General features: G+C 46.6%; 1 protein-coding gene across 1 annotated transcript in view; it reads left to right on the top strand.

Moving 5' to 3' along the window:
• LOC311248789 (nesprin-2-like) overlaps nucleotides 1-27,500 on the top strand; it is a gene marked incomplete at its 5' end in the record, with an annotated part of 39,504 nt that extends 12,004 nt beyond the window's left edge. Inside the window, 11 exons of the mRNA XM_084339617.1 lie at nucleotides 411-605; nucleotides 1,237-1,531; nucleotides 4,468-4,580; nucleotides 6,898-7,027; nucleotides 7,624-7,832; nucleotides 19,944-20,144; nucleotides 20,992-21,120; nucleotides 22,732-22,923; nucleotides 23,805-23,879; nucleotides 24,863-24,912; nucleotides 26,946-27,500. Coding sequence (XP_084195743.1) covers nucleotides 411-605; nucleotides 1,237-1,531; nucleotides 4,468-4,580; nucleotides 6,898-7,027; nucleotides 7,624-7,832; nucleotides 19,944-20,144; nucleotides 20,992-21,120; nucleotides 22,732-22,923; nucleotides 23,805-23,879; nucleotides 24,863-24,912; nucleotides 26,946-27,156 — 1,800 coding nt within the window. The remainder of the gene's footprint in view (nucleotides 1-410; nucleotides 606-1,236; nucleotides 1,532-4,467; nucleotides 4,581-6,897; nucleotides 7,028-7,623; nucleotides 7,833-19,943; nucleotides 20,145-20,991; nucleotides 21,121-22,731; nucleotides 22,924-23,804; nucleotides 23,880-24,862; nucleotides 24,913-26,945) is intronic.
• Nucleotides 27,501-27,781: the final 281 nt, after the last annotated feature.

Here is a 27,781-nt window from a genome sequence, read left to right as displayed (position 1 = left end):
GTGTAAAAACGTGTGTACGCTATACCGTACCTTGACCATGTCTATTTTGCTGCTGTCTATTTTATGCTAATTTTATACTTATTTGATTTACATTTACATTTTGTCATTTAGCTGACGCTTTTATCCAAAGCGACTTACAAGTTCTGTACGACAAGTCATCAGGATTTTATGTCTGCACTTCTCTTTTTGTGCACATTTTATGAGCTATTTTTTGTGTCTTTTTTTACTGCTGTGAAGCACTTTGAACAGCAATTCATATGAAATGTACTATACAAATAACATGTATTATTATTATTATTATTATTATTATTATTATTATTATTATTATTATTATTATTATTATTATTATTATTATTATTATTATTATTATTATTATGACTTATGACTTATGACTTATTTCCCCACTCCAGGGTTTCCAGCAGGAGATCACGCTGAACACCAACAAGATCGACGCCCTGATCGTGTTCGGGGAGAACTTGATCCAGAAGAGCGCCCCTCTGGACGCCGTGCTGATCGAGGACGAGCTGGAGGAGCTGCACTCCTACTGCCAGGAGGTGTTCGGCAGGGTGGCCCGCTTCCACCACCGCCTCATCAACAGGCGCCCGGTCAGTGGGGCCTCCTCTCTCTCTCTGCACTGTAGACCGCTGGCTTCTTCGGCTTGTGTGCCCCATTTTAGTCATCGTTTTGGGCCTTCAAGTGCCCCCTTGGCCGACCGTCTTTTTCACCGTTTATTTTCATTCTTTACCCTTTTTAACGGCTCTATTAGTGTTTGAATCAATCTTATCAACAGACAAAGGTCCTTTGTCGGAAGCACTTTGCTCATAATGGAAATATACATTATGAATTCCTTGTCGTAATGTGGGAAATTATAGCATTGTATTCAATGTTGATGTAATACAGAAAACCCTTTGGGTACATGTATTATTATTAGGGATGCTCGATATTGGCTTTTTTACCGATACTGATATACCGATATTGTCCAACTCTTAATTTCCGATACCGATATCAACCGATATAACATTTTAATGCCGATATCGGCCGATAATATCGGTAGGCCGATAATATCGGACATTATTTCTATAGAAATGAAGAAGAAAAAAAATTTATTATAATTTTTTTTGAAAACAGATACAGATATTTTCCAATATCACATTTTAATGCCGATATTGGCCGATAATATCGGACATCCCTAATTATTATTATTATTATTAACTCGCTCGTGCCTTTCCCACTAAGGTTCTGGAGGACGACAGGGACCTCTCGGACCGGGACACGGACCTGGAGGACTCGCCGGACATCACCGGGAGCTCCTGGAGGGACGAGGACAAGGACGAGGACGAGTGTCCGGTGGCCGGGGGCGTCTCGGCGGGACGGCAGGCCCACCTCCTGGCTCCTCCCCTGGAGCGCTCGGGCCGGGAGACCCCCGTCAGCGTGGACTCCATCCCCCTGGAGTGGGACCACACCGTGGACGTCGGGGGGTCTTCGTCACACGAGGACGACGAGGACGCCACCTTCTTCAGTGCGTTATCAGGTAAAATGTGTTTCAATTTTGGGAGTTAAATGATGGAATCGCCTTAGTGACAGGTTGAAGTTGTGTACTTCTCAGGAGGGATTTAAAAAAGCCTTAAAGGATAAAATAATTCAGGAGTACAGTTTTGAGTAAAACATTTGTTTTTTTCTTTAAACTAATTATCTCTTGCAGCATATTTTAAGTTTTTCTTTCTTATATTAAAATATATTTCGTTTTTAAGAATTTGTAAAGGATAGGCAAAAATAAGCATGTGAAGGGCGGTCAGGTGGCGTAGCGGAGATTGCGCTCGTCACCAACGCAGGAGATGCTGGGTTCGAGCCCAGCTCTCTGCGCTGCTACCAGCTTGGCTGGTCGTTCATACTAATACAATTGGCAGGACAGCGACGCCTACAGGTCAGGTCTCGGCGCTTGCTCAGCGGGGGCAGGACTTGGTGGAGATAGCGTGCCCTCCCACGCGTTACACTTCACCAATGAGAGTCCTCGCTGCCAAGTGAAAAGACGTCACTGGCAGTCGCCGCACGTATCGGAGGAAGCGTGCGGTCGGCTTCGGGACGCCCTTGTACCGACTTGTAGGAGAACATGCATACAGCAGCCAGGTAGGGGAGGGGGGAATTGGCACGGCGACTAAATTGGGACAAAAAAAAAATAAAAATAATAGAATAAAATAAAAATAAGCATGTGCTTCAGCCTATTCCTTTTTTTCTATCGTTGATTTTGGATTTTATGTGTAAGCTTGTTTTGAATATGTACATTTGTGATTTAACATAAAAAAAAATTAAAGATTTGCAAGTCCACACGGGTGTGTTTGATTTGTCTGTAAACAAGACAGAAATATAAACTTCATTCATTCATTCATTCATACAAGTAACAACTACTATCCTCTGCTGTGCTCGGGATCCTAACCCTGATCCCCTGACAGTGGTTTGAAGGAGGGACAGGAGCGTGCAGCAGTGCTCTAAGAATACCCAATGAATTCCTCTGATTTCCATTATTCTGTGTGTCGGGTGTGAGAACTCCCGTTTGGACTAGAGATGAAGTCTATTGGCTTTCCTTTGTCTGACTGTCTTACCGTAAGAATACCTAATTCTTCGATGTTGTAAAAATGCCAGATGAAAAAGGCTCAACCCACACACTCTGACCCACAGTTCTTCTTCTGAGGATGCCCGTTGATTTCCCTTGACTCCAATTCTTTCTTACAGACGTAGAGGTGACCGAGAGTGCAGCGTCCTTTGTTAAGGCCACTGCCAAAGCACTGAAAGCAGTGTCGGGTAGGCGCTCTGCCACCTGCATGTGTTACTGTGTGCTGATATGAACAGGCATGATTCTCCCGACAGCCCGCCCTGCCTTACTGTGTGCTGATGTGAACAGGCATGATTCTCCCGACAGCCCGTCCATTCACACCATATAGACACACTATTAGAAGGAGATGTCAACTTAGCATCATACTATACAGGAGGCCTTCGAATGTAAACAAGGTCATGGGACCGGTGTGTGATCGGTTGCTACGGGAGATTAGCTTCGGCTAACATTAGATTTAAACCGTGCTAGCATGTGATAAAGCAATTGGCATGGTGTCTGTGGGCGTTTTTGAACCACTGGAATTAACTGGATTGTAGCAAACTAGTTTCCTTACTTGTATATCTGGCTGATATCCATTACTGACTAACTAACACTAGGGGCAACGGTGGCCTAAAAGGTTAGAGAAGCGGGTTTGTGACCGGAAGGTCGCCGGTTCGATCCCCGGGACCGGCAGGAACACCAACCGCTGAAGTGCCCTTGAGCAAGGCACGTAACCCCCAACTGCTCCAGTGGAGTTGCTCAGTGGCCAACGGTGTCAGACTGTGGTTGTACTGGGCAGCTCCCAGGTGTGAATGGAACTGTGTGAATGTGAAGCAGGGCGTAGCTGAAAAAGAGCATCTGTGCTCAGCGAACCTACCCTGGGTAAATAAAGGTTAAACAAACAAACTAAGATGTTGAGATTAATTTTTTTTATTTCAGTTGTGATTCTTGTCCCATGCTAGAATAATAAGAAGAGGATAGGTCAGTGAAAGGTCACAGAAATGTTAGAAAATGGTTTCCCCCGTTACCACTGTAGTGCTGAGCAACTTCTGTGACCCATCCTCATCTTATGATCCTAGGTCCCATGTAGAGGAATACACTTCCTCATAAAAATGCAAAGAACTGACACGTAGCTACAGTTGTCGTCTTCTTCTAATCGTGCTTCTATAGTTCACACCCGGCTGCTATCGCACCTACCAGCATTAGGTCGTTTTATTTTTTCCCAAACGTCTGCTCTGTTTACATGTTCTGTCTTTGTGCCGTGTCTTGTTTCGTCCTCAACAGGCACATTTGTTGTTCCTAGTGTTTTGTTTGGGATGCTGCGGAGCACAGATATGACATTCACATGAATTAGACATAAGATCCTGTCTTTATTAAACCATCTGGATATGAAACCTGCATGAGACCTGGTTTTATGTTTCTTTTCTTTTGCAACCAGTGTTTTATTGGGTTTGTTTTGTGCCGCTTGCATGGCTATCACCAGTAGTCGTGACGTTGTCGTGGCATCCAGTGTGCATGGATGACGTGGTCGTGGTCTTCGGCACGGTGTGGATGTGGTGGTGAGGACCTGCCAAGTCCACCAGATGTGTCTCTCTCTCTCTCTCTTTCTCTCTCTCTCTCTCTCTCTCTCTCTCTCTCTCTCTCTCTCTCTCTCTCTCTCTCTCTCTCTCTCTCTCTCTCTCTCTCTCTCTCTCTCTCTCTCTCTCCTCTCTCTCCTCTCTCTCTCTCTCTCTCTCTCTCTCTCTCTCTCTCTCTCTCTCCTCTCTCTCTCTCTCTCTCTCTCTCTCTCTCTCTCTCTCTCTCTCTCTCTCTGTCTCTCTCTCTCTCTCACGGTGAATCCCCAGCTCACACTGTTCCTCTCCTCTCCTTCCTCTCAGTCAAGTCAGTGACGGACCCTCCCAGCTGGCACCAGCCTGACAGCCCCGAGAGGAAACGCCTCCCCAGCAACTCTCCCACACACTGCAGTACCCCCTTCCACCAGCAGGGCTATGTAAGGAGACACACACACACACACACACACACACACACACACACACACACACACACACACACACACACACACACACACACACACACACACACACACACACACTGCAGTACCCCCTTCCAACACACATACACACACACACACTGCAGTACCCCCTTCCACCAGCAGGGCTATGTTAAGCTCACTCGCTCACTCACTCTCTCACTTGTTCTGTCCATCCCAATTCAACCCGTCCCCCTCCTCATTAACCCCCATGTCCGCCCCCACATGTCACGATAGAGAGTGAGCTGAGTGGTTGAAGGGAGCGTGGCTGTTCAGTCCTCCAATTCTCACCCCAACATTGAGCCAATCATTTACATTTAGCATTTTGTCATTTAGCTGACGCTTTTATCCAAAGCGACTTACAAGTGTTGTACAACAAGTCAGCAGGAAGGGCACAACTCTAGTAACAATGTTCATCAAAGTGTTCAAACTTGAGTGCTACAGTGTCAAGTGCATGTTAGTATTAGGAATAGTGCATGGCTGTAGAGGACAGTAAGACGTTTTTTTTTAATTTATTTGTAAATTTCAAATATTGATTGAAGAAGTGTGTCTTTAGTCGACGGCAAATGATGGTCGGGTTTCGGCTGTCCTAACTGGTGGGAAGTTCGTTCCACCATTGTGGAGCAAGGACCAAGAATAGGCTTCTCTTTGATGACCCTCCCGGAGCTCGGACAGGAGTGGGTCTGAGGCGGCCAGAAGACATAGAGCGGAGGGGTCTTGAGGGTGTGTGGTTAAAGACCATTGACCGGAGGTAGACGGGAGCCGTTCCCTTCGCCGCGTGATATGCCAGGTCGAGGGCCTTGAAGCGGATTCGTGCGGCGATGGGGAGCCAGTGCAGGTCCCTAAGAAGTGGGGTAACATGGGCTGACTTTGGTAGGTTGGAGATCAGGCAGGCGGCTGCGTTCTGAACGAGTTGAAGAGGCTTGGTGGTCGGCAGAAGGGGAAGGGGCGGATCCTTCTGACATTGCTCAGGAGGAATCTGCAGGTTCTGGTTGTTGTGGCAATGTGAGCAGAGAAGTTCAGCCGATCGTCGAGGACAACGCCAAGGTTCTTGCCGGTCGGGGACGCGGCCACAGCTACATTCTCCACTGTGATGGAAAGGTCGGTCAGGGGGGAGGATTTGGCCGGCAGGTGAAGCAATTCTGTTTTGCTTAAGTTCAGTTTGAGGTGGTTGGTCGTCATCCAGGCGGAGTTGTCGGACAGACAGGCCAAGATCCGCTCAGAGACATGGAGAACTAAGGGAGGAGAGGAAGAGTTGAGTATCATCAGCATAGCCATGATACGAGAAGTCATGAGATGTGATCATGTTACCCAGAGATTTGGTGTAGAGAGAGAAGAGGAGGGGTCCAAAGACCGAGCCCTGGGGGACACCCATCCGCAGGGGGCGGGGGGCCAACAGGGTCCCTCTCCATGACACTTGGTAAGAGCGGTCATTGAGGTATGATGTCAGCCATGTCAGCGCAGAGCCAGCCACTCCCATTCCTGCGAGGGATGCGAGGAGGATCTGGTGGTTGACTGTGTCGAAGGCTGCAGACAGGTCCAGGAGAATCAGGACAGAGGAGAGGCCTTTCACTTTTGCTAAGTGAAGTGCCTCTGTGACCGCTATGAGGGCCCTCTCTGTGGAGTGACCAGTCCTGAAGCCTGACTGATTAGGGTCTAGGAGGTCATTCTGTAAGAGATAATCAGTAAGTTGGTTGGATACAGCACGTTCAAGAGATTTAGAGAGGAAGGAGAGAAGAGAGACAAGACGATAGTTGTCTAGGACCACCCCCGAGTTGAGGGAGGAGTGGATGGTTGTCGTTAGGAATGGGAGGATATCTGGTGCTATGGTCTGGAGGAGTGGAGAGGGTAGCGGGTCCAGCTGGCATTTAGTGGGACGGTTCGACGTCACCAGTGTCAAGGCCTCTGCATCTGTAATGGGAGAGAAGGATGACAGAGTGAAGGATGAGGTTCTCGATTCCGAATTTGGAATGGGTGGTGGTTGGATCAGAAGTGACGGCTTAAAAGCCAGGGTTTGTGCTTTGCCGTCCCAGCAGGCATTGCAAATAACGAAACAACCAAACTGCTGTGTCCGCGCTCACCACCCTTGTTCGAGTGCCACTCCAAATGAAGGGGGTGTGTTTAGTGGTCGATTTAGGACTGAGCAACTCACTAGCTCACTCAAAAACATGGAGTCATATTTTTTTTGCAAAACTATCTTTGATGGATGTAAATCTAGCTTGATATTATGACATGATAGCAGTTCTGTGTTTGGTAACGGTGTCCTCCTGGTGTCCAGGCTAAGCTGATGTCGGAGTGTAACGGCAGCATCGACAACGTGAAGAGAGTCAAACTGATCCTGAATGACGACGAGGAGTTGGACGAACAAGGCCTCACCAGCAGCACTGCAGACAAACAGACCAGCACAGGTACAGAATGAATGAATGACTGAAAACTTTATTTAACAGATTGTAGAATGGGTACAATATAGTACGGCTCAATACACACAATTGTTAAGGGGATGCAGACCAGAGAAAGATGTTTGTCTTGTTTACATCATGGTCCCCCATTTTCAATTCATAGTGACATTTATGACATACACAATAATAATAATAATAATAATAATAATAATAATAATAATAATAATAATAATAATAATAATAATAATAATAATAATAATAATAATAATAATAATAATAATAATAATAATAATAATAATAATAATAATAATAATAATAATAATAATAATAATAATAATAATAATAATTATTATTATTATTATTATTATTATTAGTATTATTATTATTATTATTATTATTATTATTATTATTATTATTATTATTATTATTATTATTATTATTATTATTATTATTATTATTATTATTATTATTATTATTATTATTATTATTATTATTATTATTATTATTATTATTATTATTATTATTATTATTATTATTATTATTATTATTAGTCAAAAGGATCCACCTTGGGGTGTAGTCATGACGGAGTCGTGTTTCCTCTCCAGGCGTGATCGAGCGCTGGGAGCTGCTTCAGGCCCAGTCCTTCAGCGAGATAGACATCAGGCAGGACCTGCAGCAGTGGCAGAAGCTGAACTCTGACCTCTGTGATGTCACTTCCTGGTTGGGCCGCGTGCTGCCGGAGCTGGAGAGGCTGCAGCGCCTCGCTCCGTCCACCGGGGTCCGCGACACAGAGAGCAACATCAGGAAGCTGAAGGTAGCGCCATGGCGCCTCAATGAGCACAACAGTTGTTTTCATAATTCATGATATACACTGCGTATGGGTCACGGAGTGAGCTTAAAGGGGCACTTTGTGGGGAATTAATCATCCGTTTATCAGTATTGATGCAACATAATTAGCATTGGTCCGATTCCTCTTTTTTGGAAAAATACTTTTTTTGACGACCAAATCTTGTTTTTATAAAGAAAATTATTTATGATAATAAAACACATTGTTTTATTCAATGTAGGCTGTTGTTTTCACCATCATAGGCTGTTGTTTTTATCATGTTTTGGTTACCATCTTTTAGCTGGACTGTTTGCATTTCTAAGCCTGTCTTTTTGGGCTCATCATCTTCTAACATGACACTCTGTGACATCATTATTTCTCGGCTGCTCAACAGTTCAGAAGAAGATGCAAATATTGTTCTGTGTGCAGAAATTTACAGGATGTCTCCATAAGTAACATCCTGTTTGAGAACCTTGCAGCATGCCTTCACACTTCAAACATGTGTCGTCGTCGTCCCCCCCCGCCCACTTCTGTCCTCGTGAAACCACAACCCACCGTAACCATGAAACGGTTTCAGTTGGTTAATGTGCACGACGAATTTATACACGCATGTATTCAAACTGAAAACACTCACGCACACACATTCAGGCACTTAGACATAGACAGGACATACTAGTCATAGACACCCACCCACATATTACTTCAGACACATCACACATACGCATATTATTTCAAAGGTCATTAGATGAAAAATAGGTCAGCATTATCAGAAATCCGCACGTACACAGGAATATTCTTTTTTCTGTGACGTTTCAGATATGAATGTGTTGCGGGGCAGCAGACACTGTTTCTGGGACCAGCGCGGTTCTGTCGACATTTGCAATAAATATTTATAAGTTCATATGTTTTTCATTAATCATTTTGTATACAAAAATATTAATTTTCATTACTGGTCAGCCCAAATTGACCGCGACTTCTCCAAAAAACCATGCTGATTTATTTGCACATACTGTACTCTCTCACACATCAATTTCTTTTTTAATATGGCCACCAGTGATGTCATCGGGGACATTCGATATTTGTGTTACAGCGCCATGAAATTATATTTTAGCAGTCCCTATCAGAAATATCATTCATCTACAGTACATAATCTTTCGGGGTGAGTGTGAGATTATGTGCAAGATGAAACAGTATTGTTTTTCGGTGAAGTGCCCCTTTAACACTTTCCGTGCCAGCCGTGCCAGTCCTATATATCCTGTTGAGTGCCAACGCTCTATTCAATGACAGAGCGCTCACATTTGTGAACGCATAAACTATATCTTAAATTATGGCTATGTGTCTAATACGACCGTCGCTTATCAATGACTTGTTTGCAGTCAACATTGTCGAAACGGATTGTTTTTTAATCGGTTCATTTCCGTTTTATACCATTTTGAAAAACGCTAGTTTTTTTAAACTTTCAAAAAAAAAAAAAAATCTCTGCAGGAATCGCGCTTTACTGTAATACATAAAACACGTTGTAATTTTTTGGCCTAGAATCGTTTTCCCATGCGTTTCATTCAGTCCAATCCAATGGGGTGCAGTACCATCCGTAGAGACGATAGGGGGCGGTATTTTCCCTGTTCGAGCTCAGACAGATCCCAACTGGTAACGTGATGAAAAATTAATGGAAATCGATAATAAAAAAAAACGATTAAAAACGAGATTTCTCGTCGGTTGGCATGAACTAACGAGAATTCTCGTCGCTGGCACTCAAAGTGTTAAGTTTGAAATTTTTTACTGAAATGTAACTGAAAAGATTACATTACAAGAAAAACAAAAAAAATTAAGGACCCGTTCATAGAAACCATGCTTAGATGTTAGATAAAAGGGTTTAGTGCAATCATCATACATGAGCAGCTCCACTTACTAAAGCAAGCGTTTTTCCTATCGCAGCCAAATCTCTTCAGGAGGCTCCATTAGAGAAAAAAAAAACAACAATGAAAAATCGTCACCTCAATTTCCTTTATAAGAAACAATATGTCATTATGTTGCTGTGTGTGGCATGAATGAATGCACATTTATATAGTGCTTTTCTAGACACTCAAAGCGCTCCCCACAATGTCTGGAAACATATCTCTTGTCTGGAAATTGCTTCCTTCACCACCACTGTGTAGCACCAACCTCGGGCTACAGGCTCAATGGCTGCCATACACTGGCACCAGGCAAACATCACACTACACACAATGACTGAACGGCTCAGGAGACAGGGATTGATATCGGCCAATTAAAGGGGGAGGGATGATTAGGTGGCCTTGATGTCAGAGACGGAGATGTCTTAACCTGGCGGCTTCTTCTAAATCAAATCAAATCAAATCAAATTTATTTGTAAAGCCTGCAATCACAAGTTAATGTCCCGATGGGCCGGACAAGTCTTCTTTAAACAAGTCAATAAGAAAGATCACAATAAATCAAGAACAAAAAACCCATCTTGAAATTCAAAAGAAATAAATGCAACACTCCCAGACAGTGAAGGTAAAGAAAAACTGACTAAAAACCTAGCTATAGGAAAAAAGCACCACAGGCAATGTGGAGGAGAGAAACCTTAGAAGGGGGGGGGGGGGGATCTCCCTTCTTGGATGTCGGTGATAGTAGTGTTGCTATGGATGATCGAAGGGTGGAGAATAAAACAGGCGAATAGTTGGTGTAACTGAGGGGTACAATTCCCTGACTGTATTACTAGATATGATACTTACTACCACTACCTTTGTACTTAATATTCGGCCACCCAGTACACGGCATAAATATATTATCATGAACACTCTCACGTAGATGAAACGGATCCAACACAAATGTACGAATTAGAAACAGGTCTTTATTGCCTACACAGCGATGGTGTGTAGACTAAACACTTAATCACTTAATTACATTTATGAATTGAAATAGTATGCACTTTTATGGCAAGGAGTATTCGTCGGTATATCAATAGATAATGTCCAATCTCTGAAGGCGCAGGTGGTAAATATACGACCTGGAATAGTTAAGGAATAACAGCAATGATACTTTAATGATTATAGGCTGGATACACTAGAGGGGGTTAATCCGGTCGCTTGTAAGCCGACAGGAGTAGGAGGGGGGGGGGGGGTAGAATCCAGCTGCCTCGTCCGGCCAAGGGTATCCCAGGAGAACACACTGTAGTGCCGTTCAATGCGCCGGCGATCCTTGGACCACAGATGAAAGCAGGTGGACTCTTTGTGGGCCGGCTCTCTCCGGTCCACGGGGGAGAGATGTGGAGAGACCTCGTCTTGCAGAGCGTCTCCTCACCTTGCTTCCTCTCCAGGGGGGGGGGTTCCAACACACGGTAGTGTCGGGGGTCTTTATCCATAGAATAATCAAAGTATCCAAAGCATAATCCGTGCCTGGAAAGGCGGGCTGTCGTCGGTAGAATAATCCGGTATACAGGTCCACTCGCTCGTCGGCTCTGGGGCTCCTCGGGTGCAGCTTCACATAGGGTCAACCACCCTGGGTAAGCAGCCAGTTCTCTGCCCGAAACGATGGGGTACTGACTACGGTAGTATTCTCACCGCACGAAGCACTATATATTAACAGACTATTATTAGCTTAATAGACTACGTCCAACTCGACGATATAGTGCCAAATATGACTATTCAAATATTAATATACACGATGTCTCAATACCGATGGTAGGCGAACTTGGCCTTACTCCCACACGTGGCATCGCGGGGAGGCTTTACGTCTGTGACTCTATTGGAGGGTAAGAAACTGGACTGAAAAGAAAGTCCTACTTTAGTAGCGCAGTATATATACGCACTATGAACAAATAGTCCCATTAGTGGTGCGGTAGCCAAATTCCTACGCGGAACTAGGACTTGTTCGTACATGTCGAGCGGTACGTTTGAACTGGGTCTGAGGGGTATGGCAGCCTGGCACCAAGGTCTCGACCAATAGTAGAATGGAGACTATTATGGGATGTTCAGTAGGCTAGAATGGATATTCAATGCATATTGTACAAGGAATATACAAGGGATATCAGGGAATATTAGAGAATATGCAAATACAATTAAATATATATATATAAATAAATATATATATTCGGTTTAATCTGGCCCTTCACAACAGCCACCCCCTGAATAGGTCCCGGACCTAATCAGTTAAACAGAGACAGATTAATCGCGTTGTCTATTTACACATAAGGGTTTGCTGTAGGGGTCAGTCAACTTCACAAAGTCATAGGGTTGTAGGGTCATGGTCATCATCGATTGTGTCTGGGAGTCGAGGCAGTTCTATGAGCCTTGCCACGGGACGGGTGTAAGTGCGACCCTGGACGAGCACTTCAGCTGCTCGGACCTTGCCGTCGGCACCGGTGATCACTTTGCTTACGCGGCCGGCCGGCCACATAGCTCTGGGCAGTGATTGATCAATAATCATGACGACTGTTCCTTCTGTCAAATTGTCTCTCTCCTTTACCCACTTCTGGCGGGTCTGTAGAGACGGTAGGTAGTGCAGTAGGAAACTGTTCCAAAACCTGTCGGCTAATACTTGGCTGTACCTCCACATTCGTCGGCCGTTCGCTTCTTCAGGCCGGTACATTGTCTGGGGTAATGTGGGATCTAGCCGCCCCATCAGGAGTGTGTTGGGGGTAACTGGGTCGATATCCGCCACATCACTGGAGACATATCCGAGGGGCTTCGAGTTAAGTACTCCCTCAATCTCCGTGAGGACTGTCATTAGGACTTCTTCCGCCACAGTCTGGGCCCCAAGTACTGCATACAGGGCTGTCTTTATGGAGTGCACTTCTCGTTCCCAAGTGCCACCGAAGTGGGGTGCGTTTGGGGGGTTGAATTGGAAATCAACCTGTGCTGGAGCGAGGTGGGTCTTAAGTTCTGGGCCCATAGCTTGGAAGCTCTCTCTCAGCTCTCTTTCGCCGCCTTTAAAGTTTGTCCCATGATCGGACAATAGGGTAGACGGTCTTCCTTTCCGTGATATGAATCTACGGAAGGCCATAAGGAATGAGTCTGTGCTCATGGTCGGGAGAAGCTCGATGTGTATCGCTCTGGTGGTCATGCATTTGAATACAATACCCCACCGCTTCTCGGTTCCTCTTCCTTTCTTTATGTGCAGCGGGCCAAAGCAGTCCATACCCGTTGAGTGGAATGGCTTGTCACCGATTCGGAGGCGACATGGAGGAAGGTCAGCCATCCTTGGTATGCTGGGCTGCGCGCGCCACTTGCGGCAGTCTAGACATGTTCGTTGGAAGCGTCGTACCGCCTCTCTTCCTTGTAGGATCCAGTAACGACGTCTGATTTCCGCGAAGACTCTTTCTGCTCCTGCGTGATGTACATCCTCATCGTATTTCTTTATAATCAGCTCTGTGACCTTGTGTCGGCTGTTCAATACGATCAGGTATTTAATGTCATCCGGTAGATTGGGGGCCCTGCGTAGGCGACCACCCACTCTGATGAGGGTGTGAGCGTCGCTCTCGGGGGCCAGGTGAATTAATCTGCTGTCGGATGGGACGGGCTTTCCTCCCTGTAGACAGGCCAATTCATCGGGGAACGAGTCTCTCTGGGCTCGCTGCAGTAGAAGCAATTCTGCTTCCTCGTAGTTAGCTGCTGACATATCAGCGGGGGACTTGCACTCCGGGTGGTACCGCAGGAATGTTCTTTGTTGTGCACTCTCTATGGACGTGCAATCGTTTATGTTAGGGTCGGTGGAGGCTACGGTGCTCAATCCACAGAACACAGACTTCTTAATTTCCACCTCCTCTGGACTTGCTTCCCTCGGGATAGGCATGGGCCACTGTCCTTCCGGGAGTCTTAGGAATGCGGGGCCGTCACTGTAGACATTGCGACGGGTGAGGTCATCCAGGGGCATCCCCCGGGTGATGACGTCAGCTGGGTTCTGTTTTGTATCAACGTAGCGCCACTCTGTTTCTCCGGTTAACTCTTCGGTTAAGTCTTGAATCTCGGTGACTCTGACTCCCACGAAGACTTTGTACTTGCATGAGTCCGATTTGATCCAGGCGAGTACCGTCGTGGAATCTGACCACAGGATTGTTCTAGACACCGGTATGGTGAGCTCACGTTGGATGAGCGTGGCTAGGTGCGCTCCGGCTAGGGCTGCGCAGAGCTCTAGACGTGGGATAGATTGTTGCTTGCGTGGGGCTATTCTCGAGCGGGCGAGGACAAATGCTGTGTAGATCTCTCCCCCTTGGTCTTGGGCCCGCAAGTAGGCTACTGATCCGTATGCGACCTCTGAGGCGTCACTGAAGACGTGTAAGTCCATTTTACATGTCTCTGGCCTCACCTTGGGTGGGAAGTAGCTTCTGCGCATATTAACGCCTGGGAGTGAGTGGAGCTCCATCTCCCACTCTCTCCAGGTGGATGCAAGGTGTGCGGGAATGGGGTCGTCCCAGCCCTGGTCCTTGTCCCACAATGCTCGTACAATCATTTTTGCCCTGGTGGTGTACGGTAGAATACATCCTAGCGGGTCATATTGTCGGGCGAGTGTTGTGTACACACTCCGTCTGGTGGTCGGCGCCGCCGCCGGCCTTCCCTGCTCCGTAGTCAGGGGCTTGTGTCTGTAGTGAAGCGAATCTGTTTTGAATCGCCACACCAATCCCAGGGTCATCTCCTGGGCTTCTCCCGGGATTGTAGCCATCCAGGTCTCGCTGCTGGCTGCCTTGTCCTTGGAGGAGAGGCTGCGCAGTACTTGCGGATCGCTGCTGGCCCACTGCCTGAGATCAAAGCCGCCTTTGATCAATGAGGCGCGGAGTTTAATCAGGAGAGCCTCGGCTTCTTCCTGGGTTGAAAGGCTTTGTAGACAGTTGTCTACGTAGAAGCTGTTCTTTACGCTGTGTTGGACCTCTTCGTCCGCTGCTGGGTCCTCTGCTACATGTTTCTGTAGTGCAAATGTCGCACAGCAGGGGCTGCACGTCGTTCCGAAGGGGAGGACTTCCCATTGGTAGATGGCTGGGTGCTCATCTCCTGGCTTCTCTCTCCATAGGAACCGTAACAGGGGCTTGTCCGCCTCTACTAATCTCACCTGCAGGAACATTCCTTTAATGTCCCCGCTGATGGCCACCTTTTCCTGGCGGAAGCGGAGTAGAACGCCGAGTAGGGAGGGGCCGAGTGTGGGACCGGGCAGTAACTCTTTATTCAGATTTTGGGATCCGATCTGGTAGCTGCAGTTAAATACTATGCGGTCTTTACCGTTGTGATGGACCTTGTGGTGGGGCACGTACCACGATTCAGTGGTCTGGTCAGCCTCTTTAATGTCCATCTTTGTGACGTGTCCCGCTGTGATGAGCTTCTCAATCTCAGCGCGGTATACACTCTCTTGGGCGGGGTTCTTGGCTAAGCGCCGCTCCGTGTTCAGCAGGTACCGTTCTATGGCGTCTGTCTTGGCGTGGAAAGTAGGCATTCCTTCTCGCCGCAGGAGTGGCGTGGCGTATCTCAACACGCCGTTGACCGGGACTCTCTTGGTCCCTGTCTCGAGGAGGTGAATGGCGTAAATGTCATCTTTAGAGCGAATGTCTTTCTTTCCATTCTTAAAGGGCATTTGTTCCAAGCTCCATAGCCGCTCTACGTGTTGCAGGAGTGCGGTTTCTCCCTCTGTGACTCGGGAGTGGAGACATCTAGTGGCTGTACTTCGGTTGAGAGATTTGGCGAGCGGGCCTTGGAGAGTCCATCCCAAACGGGTCTCGACTGCTGCAGGACAGCCTCGGGGTCCGGTATGAACCCGGTCTATCGGGACAATGAGGTCTGCATGGTCGGAGCCTATCAACAGGGTCGGCATAGCATTGTCTATGAGCGGGATCGGTAACTTGCGCAGATGTGCATATTTCTCCATCAGCTTGGCGACGGGGTATGTGTATCGCGACAGTCCTATTTCTTGGCTGGTGAAAGCGTCTGCAATCTGGTACCGTCGCTCAGGCTGGCCGCTTGCTGCGATAGAGAATGAGACATTCTCGCCCTTTATCGTCTTCAAATCTCGTCTTATTGTCCGAATTGTCATTTGGGTTTCGCTTCCCCGCAGCCCTAGCTGGGCCGCAGCGGAGGCGAGCAGCAGGGTCTTCTCTGACCCGTCATCGAGGACGGCGTAAGTGTCCAGGACTTTATTCTGGTAGCTTAGTGTCACACGCACTACTTTTAGGAGTACTCGGGCTCCACTGCTGCTGGCGGGATCGATGTACATGACGCTCGCTTTGCGGCTGGATGGTGCAGGTGAAGGGCGCCGTCTGTTACTGTCGTGAAGTATGTCCAGATGGGCTCCATCGCACTTGGTGCACCCTTTCTTTAAGCGGCATTCGGCTGCCATGTGTGAGCGCGCACAGCGAAAACAGCGCTTGTTGGACTTTATCCATTGACCTGCTTCCTCCGCGTTTAGCTTGGGGAAGGAGTCACATTGCGCTAGTCAGTGTTCTTTCTCACAGTAGGGGCACACTATCTTCCACTTCTCCGTTCTGGAGGGGGTACTGTGGCTCCTGCTGCTCGGTACTGACTCCGATTGGTGCATCACAGTCACCGATCTTCTTCCATCATTTAGTCGTCTGGTTCCTTCTCTGGAGCCAGGGGTGCTCCGTCCGAATGTATCTAGCCGTAGGCTGCTGACTTCTCTCGCCAGGAAGTCTGCTAGATCGAGGAGGTTCGGTTCGGGGCCATTCGGGTCTCTGTGGTCCCTCTGCCGCCTAAAGCGCTCCTGACGAGCGGGCGGCAGCTTCTCCAGGATCCTTTCCACATTTGAGTTGGCGTAAAGTTCATACTTCCCCTTCTCTCTTTGCGCTCCCAACATCCCTACCAGGGACTGCACTCTGATGGACAGGTCGTCCAGTGCTCGATTGTCTATTGCTGGGGGTAAGCGGTCGATGTGTCGGATCTCCTGGATCACGTAATCCCATATGCGCCCATACCTCTGGTCCAATGCTACCAGCGCTGCTGTGTATGGGGTGGTGGAAGTCGCGTAGGCGAGCGCTATATTATGTGCGCGGGGCACCTTTAAGTGCTGCAGTAGGATGGCATATTTGTGGCGTTCATCCAATACATCCACCAACATGGTCTCCAGACACATGCGGAGTTCTGTATACTGGGCCCGGTTCTCTTGGGTGAAGTTGGGTACCATAGGCGTGCCAATGTATGACGCTGACTGTGGATACATCGGCGAGCGTTGGGGGAGAGGCCTCCTAGGCGAGTCTCCTCCCGCTCCTTGGTATGGGCTGGTACCGGCAGTGTACCATGGCCCGCTTGTCCAGGTGCTGTTCCTCGGTGCGGGTTGTGCGTCTTGCTCACCCGTGTATAGAGTCGGGGGTCTGTAGCGCAGCTCCGCGGGAGTATAGCCTGGGCTGTACCGGACCTCCTGGTCCGGTAGAGTACTGTGCTGTCTTCGGGCGCGGTTCTCCTCCTCTTCCTCTTCGTCTTCAGTTAGGTCATCCAGTGCTTGTAGTCTCTGGTTTAGCCTCTCCACAGGATATGCTGCTCCTTCCCGGTTGCTAGGTCTCGCTTGGACCGGTGGGGGGAGGTGGTCTGTGGGGGGTATAGACCTCGTCTGTTGGTCAAGTTCAGGGTTGTTTACTCGGCTAGGGGATGCCGCCCTGGAGGTGTGTCTAGACGAGTTCCTGGAGCCTCTGGCGGAGGGAGAGGGTGTTGTCCGTCTGATCAGCTGTTCTATTAGTTGCGCTTGCTGTCTGTCGCGCTCTGCGTCCCGTTGAGCACCGGCTCGTTCTCGGGCCACATTCTCTTCCATCTGAATGCGTCTTATTTCTAGACGTATCTGCTCTTCTTCGCTCCGCTGCTGGATCTGCAGTCGGTCGCGTTCAGCAGCGGCGTTTAGGCTGATGAGGAAGGCCTGCTGTAGGGTCCTCTCTGCCTCGCTGGGAGAAGGCGGTTGTATAGGGGAGCCTTCCCTCGGGGTACTCCTTGCGGAGCCTTGGAGCTCTATCTCCACGGTGCTCTCCCCGTCTTCTTCCGTGCCGAGTTCTCTCTCGGTAGCGTTGTATTCCTCCCGGGACTCATCGGGGACTACTTCTTCAGTACTGGCGGGGTGTGAAGTCATGTCTGGTTCCCACTGGTCCCCACCGTGAACTTGGTCAGTTACATTAGAGCCCGTAGGGGCCTCTATGGTCGGGGTAGTCTGGGCGTTGGGGTTAGACATACTTTTACTTTCTAGTTTTACCGCGTTTACTGTTAGTAGAAGACTAGGTTGTTGACTGACAGCGTAAGCCTCTAAGTACTGAGGGAGCCGTCGTTCGCGCTGCGGGCGTTGGTTAGGAGGATCGTTTCGTGGAGTGTTCATCATAGGCCATTTCAATATTAATAACACTATATTAATATTACACTAATTACCCTCCGGCTCGAAGGACCAATTGTAACTGAGGGGTACAATTCCCTGACTGTATTACTAGATATGATACTTACTACCACTACCTTTGTACTTAATATTCGGCCACCCAGTACACGGCATAAATATATTATCATGAACACTCTCACGTAGATGAAACGGATCCAACACAAATGTACGAATTAGAAACAGGTCTTTATTGCCTACACAGCGATGGTGTGTAGACTAAACACTTAATCACTTAATTACATTTATGAATTGAAATAGTATGCACTTTTATGGCAAGGAGTATTCGTCGGTATATCAATAGATAATGTCCAATCTCTGAAGGCGCAAGTGGTAAATATACGACCTGGAATAGTTAAGGAATAACAGCAATGATACTTTAATGATTATAGGCTGGATACACTAGAGGGGGTTAATCCGGTCGCTTGTAAGCCGACAGGAGTAGGAGGGGGGGGGGGTAGAATCCAGCTGCCTCGTCCGGCCAAGGGTATCCCAGGAGAACACACTGTAGTGCCGTTCAATGCGCCGGCGATCCTTGGACCACAGATGAAAGCAGGTGGACTCTTTGTGGGCCGGCTCTCTCCGGTCCACGGGGGAGAGATGTGGAGAGACCTCGTCTTGCAGAGCGTCTCCTCACCTTGCTTCCTCTCCAGGGGGGGGGGTTCCAACACACGGTAGTGTCGGGGGTCTTTATCCATAGAATAATCAAAGTATCCAAAGCATAATCCGTGCCTGGGAAGGCGGGCTGTCGTCGGTAGAATAATCCGGTATACAGGTCCACTCGCTCGTCGGCTCTGGGGCTCCTCGGGTGCAGCTTCACATAGGGTCAACCACCCTGGGTAAGCAGCCAGTTCTCTGCCCGAAACGATGGGGTACTGACTACGGTAGTATTCTCACCGCACGAAGCACTATATATTAACAGACTATTATTAGCTTAATAGACTACGTCCAACTCGACGATATAGTGCCAAATATGACTATTCAAATATTAATATACACGATGTCTCAATACCGATGGTAGGCGAACTTGGCCTTACTCCCACACGTGGCATCGCGGGGAGGCTTTACGTCTGTAACTCTATTGGAGGGTAAGAAACTGGACTGAAAAGAAAGTCCTACTTTAGTAGCGCAGTATATATACGCACTATGAACAAATAGTCCCATTAGTGGTGCGGTAGCCAAATTCCTACGCGGACCTAGGACTTGTTCGTACATGTCGAGCGGTACGTTTGAACTGGGTCTGAGGGGTATGGCAGCCTGGCACCAAGGTCTCGACCAATAGTAGAATGGAGACTATTATGGGATGTTCAGTAGGCTAGAATGGATATTCAATGCATATTGTACAAGGAATATACAAGGGATATCAGGGAATATTAGAGAATATGCAAATACAATTAAATATATATATATAAATAAATATATATATTCGGTTTAATCTGGCCCTTCACAACAGTTGGTATGGTATGTCTGTACATATACGTGTGATAAAACACAAATATGTACATGCAATAGCAACTGGGGTACATTTTTGAAAAATTTAAATAGAATAGAGCTAAGCACAACAACAACAAAAGAGAAAGCAGCATAGGGAGACGAGCGCCAGTTTGAGAATCTAGGATAAAGGCTAAACGTCAAGGCTCGGAGCTCAAAACATCAGTCATATTCCATTTGCACATGAGTATGTATTCCGCTTCTCCCTTCATCTCCCAATCTCTTTCCTCTCCCTCGTCCCCCCCCCCCCCCCCCCCCTCTGTCCAGGAGATGCAGAAGACCTTCAACAGCTACAAGTGTCTGATGATCTCCATCAACCTGAGCAGCCGCCACTTCCATCGGGGCGACAGTGCCGAGCTGCGGGAGCTCCAGGACGGCCTGCGCTCCGCCAACCACAGCTGGACGCGGGCGTGTGCCAGCCTGGAGGGCTGGGAGAGGAAGCTGCACGACGCCCTCATGCAGTGCCAGGTAGGACCATAAGTCCCCCACCAGACTGGTTGACAAGCTGATTGATCTGGGTCTGAACTCCGCCCTGAGCACCTGGATCCTGGGCTTTTTTTCTCATGCATGTCCGTCCAACGCCACTTGTTCTTTGGGGGCGAGGAGTCAAATCTTTGACAATGTCTGAATTATTTGAGTTGCATACTTACTCAACATAAGCAAAACTCAACATCAACACTGTATATAGAATAATCTCCCCCCTGCCCCCCAAAAAATTAAAAACATAAACCAGGACCGGGCGGCTATGTGGTGCAGTGGGCAAGGCGCTCACCACAAATACTTGAGACCCTGGGTTCGCCTGTTCGAGCCCAGCGCTCCACATTGCTTTCAGTTTAGCTGGTCGTTCATACTAATACACATTGGCAGTATTAGGGGGTGGGAAACTGATGGGTGGGGATCGGGCGTTGTGGACAGCGACTCCTACAGGTCGGTTGGTGCGCCTGCGCAGTAGAATCAGGAAGCGATGGGGGCGGCGCACCTCTAAAGTGCAGACCCCTGACGCTGAAAGATCACGCCGTGCAGGTGAAAAGATGCGACGGCTGTTACCTCAAGTATCGGAGGGGACTTGTGCTATGTATGACTTAGTCCACATTGCAGCCGGCTTGTGGGAGGCAAGAAACAGCGTTCGAGACAGGGGAGGGTTGAATTGGATGATATGAAAATTGGGATGGGAGAAAAATAGAAAATGGGAGAAAAAGTGGATCAAAGAAAATATATATAAACCAGGATTCTCTCCCACTTGGGTCTGACTAACATTGGAGGGAGTAGCCTCCGTGACCTTTGCCCTCTAACCCGTGTCCCTTGCCTCGCACAGGAGTTCCACGAGACGCTGCACTCCATGCTCTTGTGGCTGGCGCAGGCCGAGAACCAGTGCTGCGCCGTCAGCATCCATGACGGCTCTGTCCCCCACACGGCCCTGCTGGAACACCGGCGCACTCTCATGGTGAGGCTCCTTCAGGACGGCTGTTTATGGTTATGGTTATGTTTATGTTTATTAGTTTAATGTGCAGAAAGAACATGTTTAATGTGCAGAAAGAACATGTTTAATGTGCAGAAAGAACATGTTTGATGTGCAGAAAGAACATGATTGATGTGCATACACAGAGAACAGGTTTAATGTGCAGAAAGAACATGATTGATGTGCAGAAAGAACATGATTGATGTGCAGAAAGAACATGATTGATGTGCAGAAAGAACATGATTGATGTGCATACACAGAGAGAACAGGTTTGATGTGCAGAAAGAACATGATTGATGTGCAGAAAGAACATGATTGATGTGCAGAAAGAACATGATTGATGTGCAGAAAGAACATGATTGATGTGCAGAAAGAACATGTTTGATGTGCAGAAAGAACATGATTGATGTGCAGAAAGAATATGTTTGATGTGCAGAAAGAACATGTTTGATGTGCAGAAAGAACATGATTGATGTGCAGAAAGAACATGATTGATGTGCATACACAGAGAGAACAGGTTTGATGTGCAGAAAGAACATGTTTGATGTGCAGAAAGAACATGATTGATGTGCAGAAAGAACATGTTTGATGTGCAGAAAGAACATGATTGATGTGCAGAAAGAATATGTTTGATGTGCAGAAAGAACATGTTTGATGTGCAGAAAGAACATGATTGATGTGCAGAAATAACATGTTTGATGTGCAGAAAGAACATGTTTGATGTGCAGAAAGAACATGTTTGATGTGCAGAAAGAACATGTTTGATGTGCATACACAGCCAAAGAGCGAAAGGAGGTTTGATTTAGATGGCCACCTTCCTTGAAAAGTGAACAGGAAATGGATTTAGATTTGTTTAGGTAACATTATGAAAAGAGCCCTTCTGGGCCATGTACACAGGAGGAAATAAATCCACCTGAATGATGGTGATCTTTGTGCAGGGGGTTTGATTTCAGCAGGATGCCACGCCCCATAGTAAGGCCATTACTATTACATTTTAAGTGGGGGGAATGAGATAGTCACCCTCAACACTTCAATATATATATATATACACAGTACTGCCCATTTTGAAGGATGGTCATTCTCTAGATCCTTTTGCCCAGAAGGACGTTTTAAAATTAATCTTCAACATGTAGGAATCAGGGACAGTTAGGATTGAAGTAAGGGGTAGATTCATAAACAACCTTCTTAGGTAAAAACCATGACGAGTAGGGATGTTCGATATTGGCTTTTTCACCGATATCCGATATACCGATATTGTCCAACTCTTAATTTAATCTTTAACACAATTAACACAACATTATGCATACTTTTCACAATAAATAAAATAAGAATTTGTTCTTACTTGCTTGCCTGGGTAAATAAAGGTTAAATAAATGTAAAAAAAAAAAAAGATAATTTTCGATATTACATTTGAATGCCAATATCGGCCGATAATATCGGACATCTCTAATGACGAGTTATAGATTTGCAGCTTGGCCAACGAGTTGACTCCTGGTTCCAGGTCCTTTTGGGTGACGGGGTCTGGGGCACTCTGTGATTCCACCATTGTGCTCTAAGACCCGCCTCTCTCTGTCCCCTCCCTCCCTCCCGCCGCAGGCTCTGGAGGACAACCTGTGTAGCCGCCAGCGGCAGGTGTCCTCGCTGCAGGAGATCTCCTCCCAGCTCCTCCTGGAGACCAGCGGGGAGGACAGCGTGGAGGCCAAGGAGAAGGTCCACGTCATCGCCAACAAACTGCGCCTGTTACTGAGACAGGTGGCCAGCGACCTGAACACACTGAAGGACAAACTGGTAGGTCTGCTCATACCAACTTAAGACCCCTACGTGACCAACTTAAGACCCCTACGTGACAAACTTAAGACCCCTACGTAACCAGAAACCATCAACACCTTGATCAATGACAACAGGCTTAATTACCTTACAGTGTGGTGAATTATTGACATATTTTCAAATAAGTTAAAGTTGCACTTTATTGTCATCATGGGGACATTATTCCTCCGTATTTGACCCATCCTAACTACTTGGGAAGTAGTTGGATTATACCTACTGTAGTAGGATACATGTGTCTTTTGGTTCCTGATTAGTCATTCCTGAAGCAGATGTCCTTTATAGATGGAAGTTGCATGCACAGATTTTTATTGGTTAGAAAATATATATCAATCTGGTGTGGCTGCCTGTAACCATTGGTAACCACTTTCAAAGGAAAGTGCTTAATTTCTGTGCAGTGGTAGAGTAGATAAAACACTGGAAACATATGATATTACTGTTCCACCATGATTTGTTTACAAGATACATAATAAGTAATAATTATTATGTTTTTGTGTATACATTAATCATAAATCAACACATGGCAACTGTTGTTTTGCACAGAGGAACAGCTGTCTCTTGCATTGCCATGTACGAAAGAATGGTTGCTATGATACAGGCAGCCATGCTGGAAGAGAGACATTCCGCGCAAGGCCTCTCCGTAGAAAACAATTTGAATATAAGGTCGAATAACAAAGTGTTTTTGTGAACGGGTTCCCGGTGTTTACATGTTTCTCAGAGCTGCGTGCCAAACTTAGGACTCTGTTATGACCTACTTAAGCCGTGTTGTGATGGAACCGGTCGGTTTGGTCCGTCTGGTCGTCCGGCGATGAGCTCACTGTTTGTTTATTTGCCGTTTGTCTCAGGAATCCTGCCCAACCAGCTCTGAGATGGACAGTATTGGCCTGGGATCGCTCAGCGCTCCTTTCCTACTGCAGAAGGTACAGTAGCCCAATATCGGACTCTTTAACCCTTTCAGGTGTATTTCTAATGCTGATGGTGTACCACTGGCTACTGATTCAGATTCAGTTATATTTTTGCATCTTTGTCATATTCTCATACAAAAAGAGCAACATTCTTGAGGCTTGCCCCCTCGACCTAATAAAATACACAATAGAACAATACAATACACAAAAACACAGTAAAAACCAGCATAATAGTGATGTATAGGCGGCACGGTGGTGTAGTGGTTAACACTGTCGCCTCACAGCAAGAAGGTCCAGGGTTCGATTCCCGCTTGGGGACCAGGTTTCCATGATGCCAGGTACCCAGGTGGGGTATCTCCCAGGCCTTTCTGTGTGGAGTTTGCATGTTCTCCCCGTGCTCGCAAGGGTTTCCCCCCCGATAAGATAAACCCAATGGAAAAACATGCACAACAACAGATCGCTAACGCTGTGGCGTCCTTGACGAAGACGGACAGGAGCACTTGGATTGGTCCCCTGGCGTGGCTCACGTTGACGCCTGTCTGCTCCCGGCTGCCCTTGGGGGGGAAGGACGACGGGATGGGTTAATCGCAGAGACGAATCGCATCAGCGATCCTACAGACAATGCATGCGTGTGTGTTCCGGTGTGTGTGTGTGTTGTGGATAATAGCCAATGCCAATTAAAGACCTCTGAGCAGGTCCTGCATTATTATTATTATTATTATTATTATTATTATTATTATTATTATTATTATTATTATTATTATTATTATTATTATTATTATTATTATTATTATTATTATTATTATGTATGAAAAAGTGACAGTGTTCGTGTGTGTGTGTTCATGTGTGCTTGTGTGTGGAGAGATCAGTGTTCAGTGTTCTGATGGGGGCCCGGGGGAGGAAGCTGAGTGTGAGTCTCTCTGTTTTAGCCGCATGAATGCGGAGGCGCTTGACCGCAATCTAACGAATGCAATCTAACCCTGAGCTTTCTGTTGCAGCTGGAGGCGGAACCTGCAGCGACAGGAGCCAGCCCCTCCATCACTAGAAGGTATGTTCTGAGTGGCTATATATTCAAACCCTCTGTCACTAGAAGGTATGTTCTGAGTGGCTATATATTCAAACCCTCTGTCACTAGAAGGTATGTTCCGAGTGGCTATATAGCCAAACCCTCTGTCACTAGAAGGTATGTTCTGAGTGGCTATATAGCCAAACCCTCTGTCACTAGAAGGTATGTTCTGAGTGGCTATAGCCAAACCCTCTGTCACTAGAAGGTATGTTCTGAGTGGCTATATTCAAACCCTCTGTCACTAGAAGGTATGTTCTGAGTGGCTATATTCAAACCCTCTGTCACTAGAAGGTATGTTCTGAGTGGCTACTGTATATTCAAGTACGAGTGCAATAGATAAGTGGACACTGGAGGCCTGCAGTGTTTTTGCGAGCTGTTTTATTTATTTTTGAATGTTTTTAATGGGTGTCTTGTCTCTGTTCTCTCACTACTTCAGTTACTGAGCTGGACGTTGGCTCATGTACAGTTCACATATCCATGGCTGAAACGCAAAACCTCCCACCTGAAAATGTCACAAAAATAAAATAAAAATAAATGTTGTTTTCTTGCCAATTTTTTTAAGGATACCCAATACAATACACAGCTTTTGGCTTTTGGAAAATATCTTGCAGACAGACTGAATAGGTCCAGATAGGAGGTTTCTCATCATCCAAAGTGAATTTGTCATCATCCAAAATGTTGCGTTTCAGCCATCGCTATTCCTTTTTAAAGGGACATGCCAGCATAATGGGAAATACGTTTAAGAAGATGAATATCAATTTCCTCTCTGTACGTTCAGTAGAAAGCTATCCAGTTGTAAGCTAGCCTAGCTTAGCACAAATGAATGGAAGCGGATACGGATCAACTAGCCTAGCTAAAAACCTTGGGAGAGGTGTTTTTGCCCAACAGCTAGGCTAGCTGACCCATCCGCGTAATTATTTAAGGTAACCAACTTGCGTCTAGCCACGCCGCTCTGCCGCGGCAGCATTATGTAGCAGTAATTCCCCCTCTTTTAACATCGACGGCTAGCTCAACTGGTTCGCCGCCTTGCTGTGGATCCTGCGGTGCGTTGTTAACAATCCCTTAAATTTTTTATTTTATTTTTTTTAACGTGCATTCTTTTAACGTGCATTCTTTCGCCGGTTAAGTTTAGGCATTGTTTCGGAGTTGGTTAAGGTTAGGGTTAAGTTTAGGCATTGTTTCGGAGTTGGTTAAGGTTAGAAGGGTTAAGTTTAGGCGCTGTTTCGGAGTTGGTTAAGGTTAGAGTTTGTCTTAGAGCATGGCAATATTCTTTCGGAGTTGGTTAAGGTTAGGCATTGTTTCGGAGTTGGTTAAGGTTAGAAGGGTTAAGTTTAGGCGCTGTTTCAGAGTTGGTTATGGTTAGAGTTTGTCGCAGAGCATGGCAATAGAATGCAGCCTATTTCCGCACTGCCGCTCTCTCGCGCTGCCGCGGTCACATGGGCGTAGTGGCCAATCAGAGAAACGCTGAACACAAGTTGGTTGCCTAAAATATTCACGCGACCCATCCTCGATTTTAATTGCATGTGATCCACAATCTAAAATGAGTTTTGACCACCATGAATTAGGTGACGTCTGTAGGGGGACTCAATTAATTTACGATTCAATCATATCACGAAGCAGATTTTATTTCAAGTTCTAATACTGGAAAAACATTTGTCATTAGATTATATCCAACCTATTAAAAAATAATAAAAAGGAGGACGGCTCTATCGTTGAAGAATGAATTGTTATTCCTATACCCCTGTCTGTGCTGAAATGAAATGAATGAAAATGAACATCAATAGTCTCCAGAGTTCACTCATATGAACCATCTCTACATCTCTACCTCAACTTTGCATTTTGTACTTTAGTTTGTATATTGTATATTTTGGTCTTTATTCTTTTTCCTTTTTTACTGTATGAAGCACAATCTCAAGAGGCTCATACAGAACCAAGCATTTCACTGTAATGTACATGTACCCTATATGTGACACATTTAAGACCCGTTTTAACTTGAAACTCTCTCCCGCCCGCAGGGAGGACAAGAGGGACTCCTCCCCAGGCCGACCCTTCTTCCAGCGGGTGCTGCGCGCCGCCTTCCCCCTGCACCTGCTCTTCCTCCTCCTGCTGGTGCTCGCCTGCCTGGTGCCCATGTCGGAAGAGGACTACAGCTGTACACTGACCAACAACTTCGCTCGCTCCTTCTACCCCATGCTGCGCTACACCAACGGCCCTCCGCCCACATGAGAGGCGGAGGAAGCCTTCCCCGGAGTCCTCTCTCGGGGCACCTTTCCTGGATCGACGACGGGGGAGGTTCAGACACTATAGCGACCTGTTGGGTTCTTCTCGACTGGGAACAAGCTTCTCTGTAGGCCGGCCCCCGGTACAGAGTGTAAACACGAACAGGGACGTTGGATAACCTTGCTTCTTGAAGCTGATGTAACAAAAGAGAAGGAGTCAAAGTCAAGTTTATTGTCATTTTTCCATCGACATGGAAGCATACAGCACTCAGGTCTCAGTTACAGCCATTTGACGCTAGATATACACTAAACAAATAAAATACTGATCCTCATGACAGACATACAAACCGATTCAACACAAATCCAGTAGAAACCAATCATTCAACAAAAACGGTCAATAAAAACAGTGAATTGATTCAGTAGCAAACTAATCCAAAATAAGAAACCTAGTCTAATTCAGTAAAACTGATCCAATTCAATAAGACCAATAGATTCACTGATTAAAAGATTTAAAGAGATAGGTGCCATAAGGTGCTACACTACAGTGCAGTGTGCAGAGGCATGGCAGTGATAAGCTGCGATGAACTGTTCAGTCGTCTCACAGCATTCGGGAAGAAGCTATTCTTCAGCCT

Source organism: Notolepis coatsorum (assembly GCF_963971535.1).
Source record: "Notolepis coatsorum genome assembly, contig: SCAFFOLD_1099, whole genome shotgun sequence".
Classification (NCBI taxonomy): Eukaryota; Metazoa; Chordata; class Actinopteri; order Aulopiformes; family Paralepididae; genus Notolepis; species Notolepis coatsorum.
Note: the sequence above shows the minus strand (reverse complement) of the source record. Positions and strands in the feature narration are given on the sequence as shown.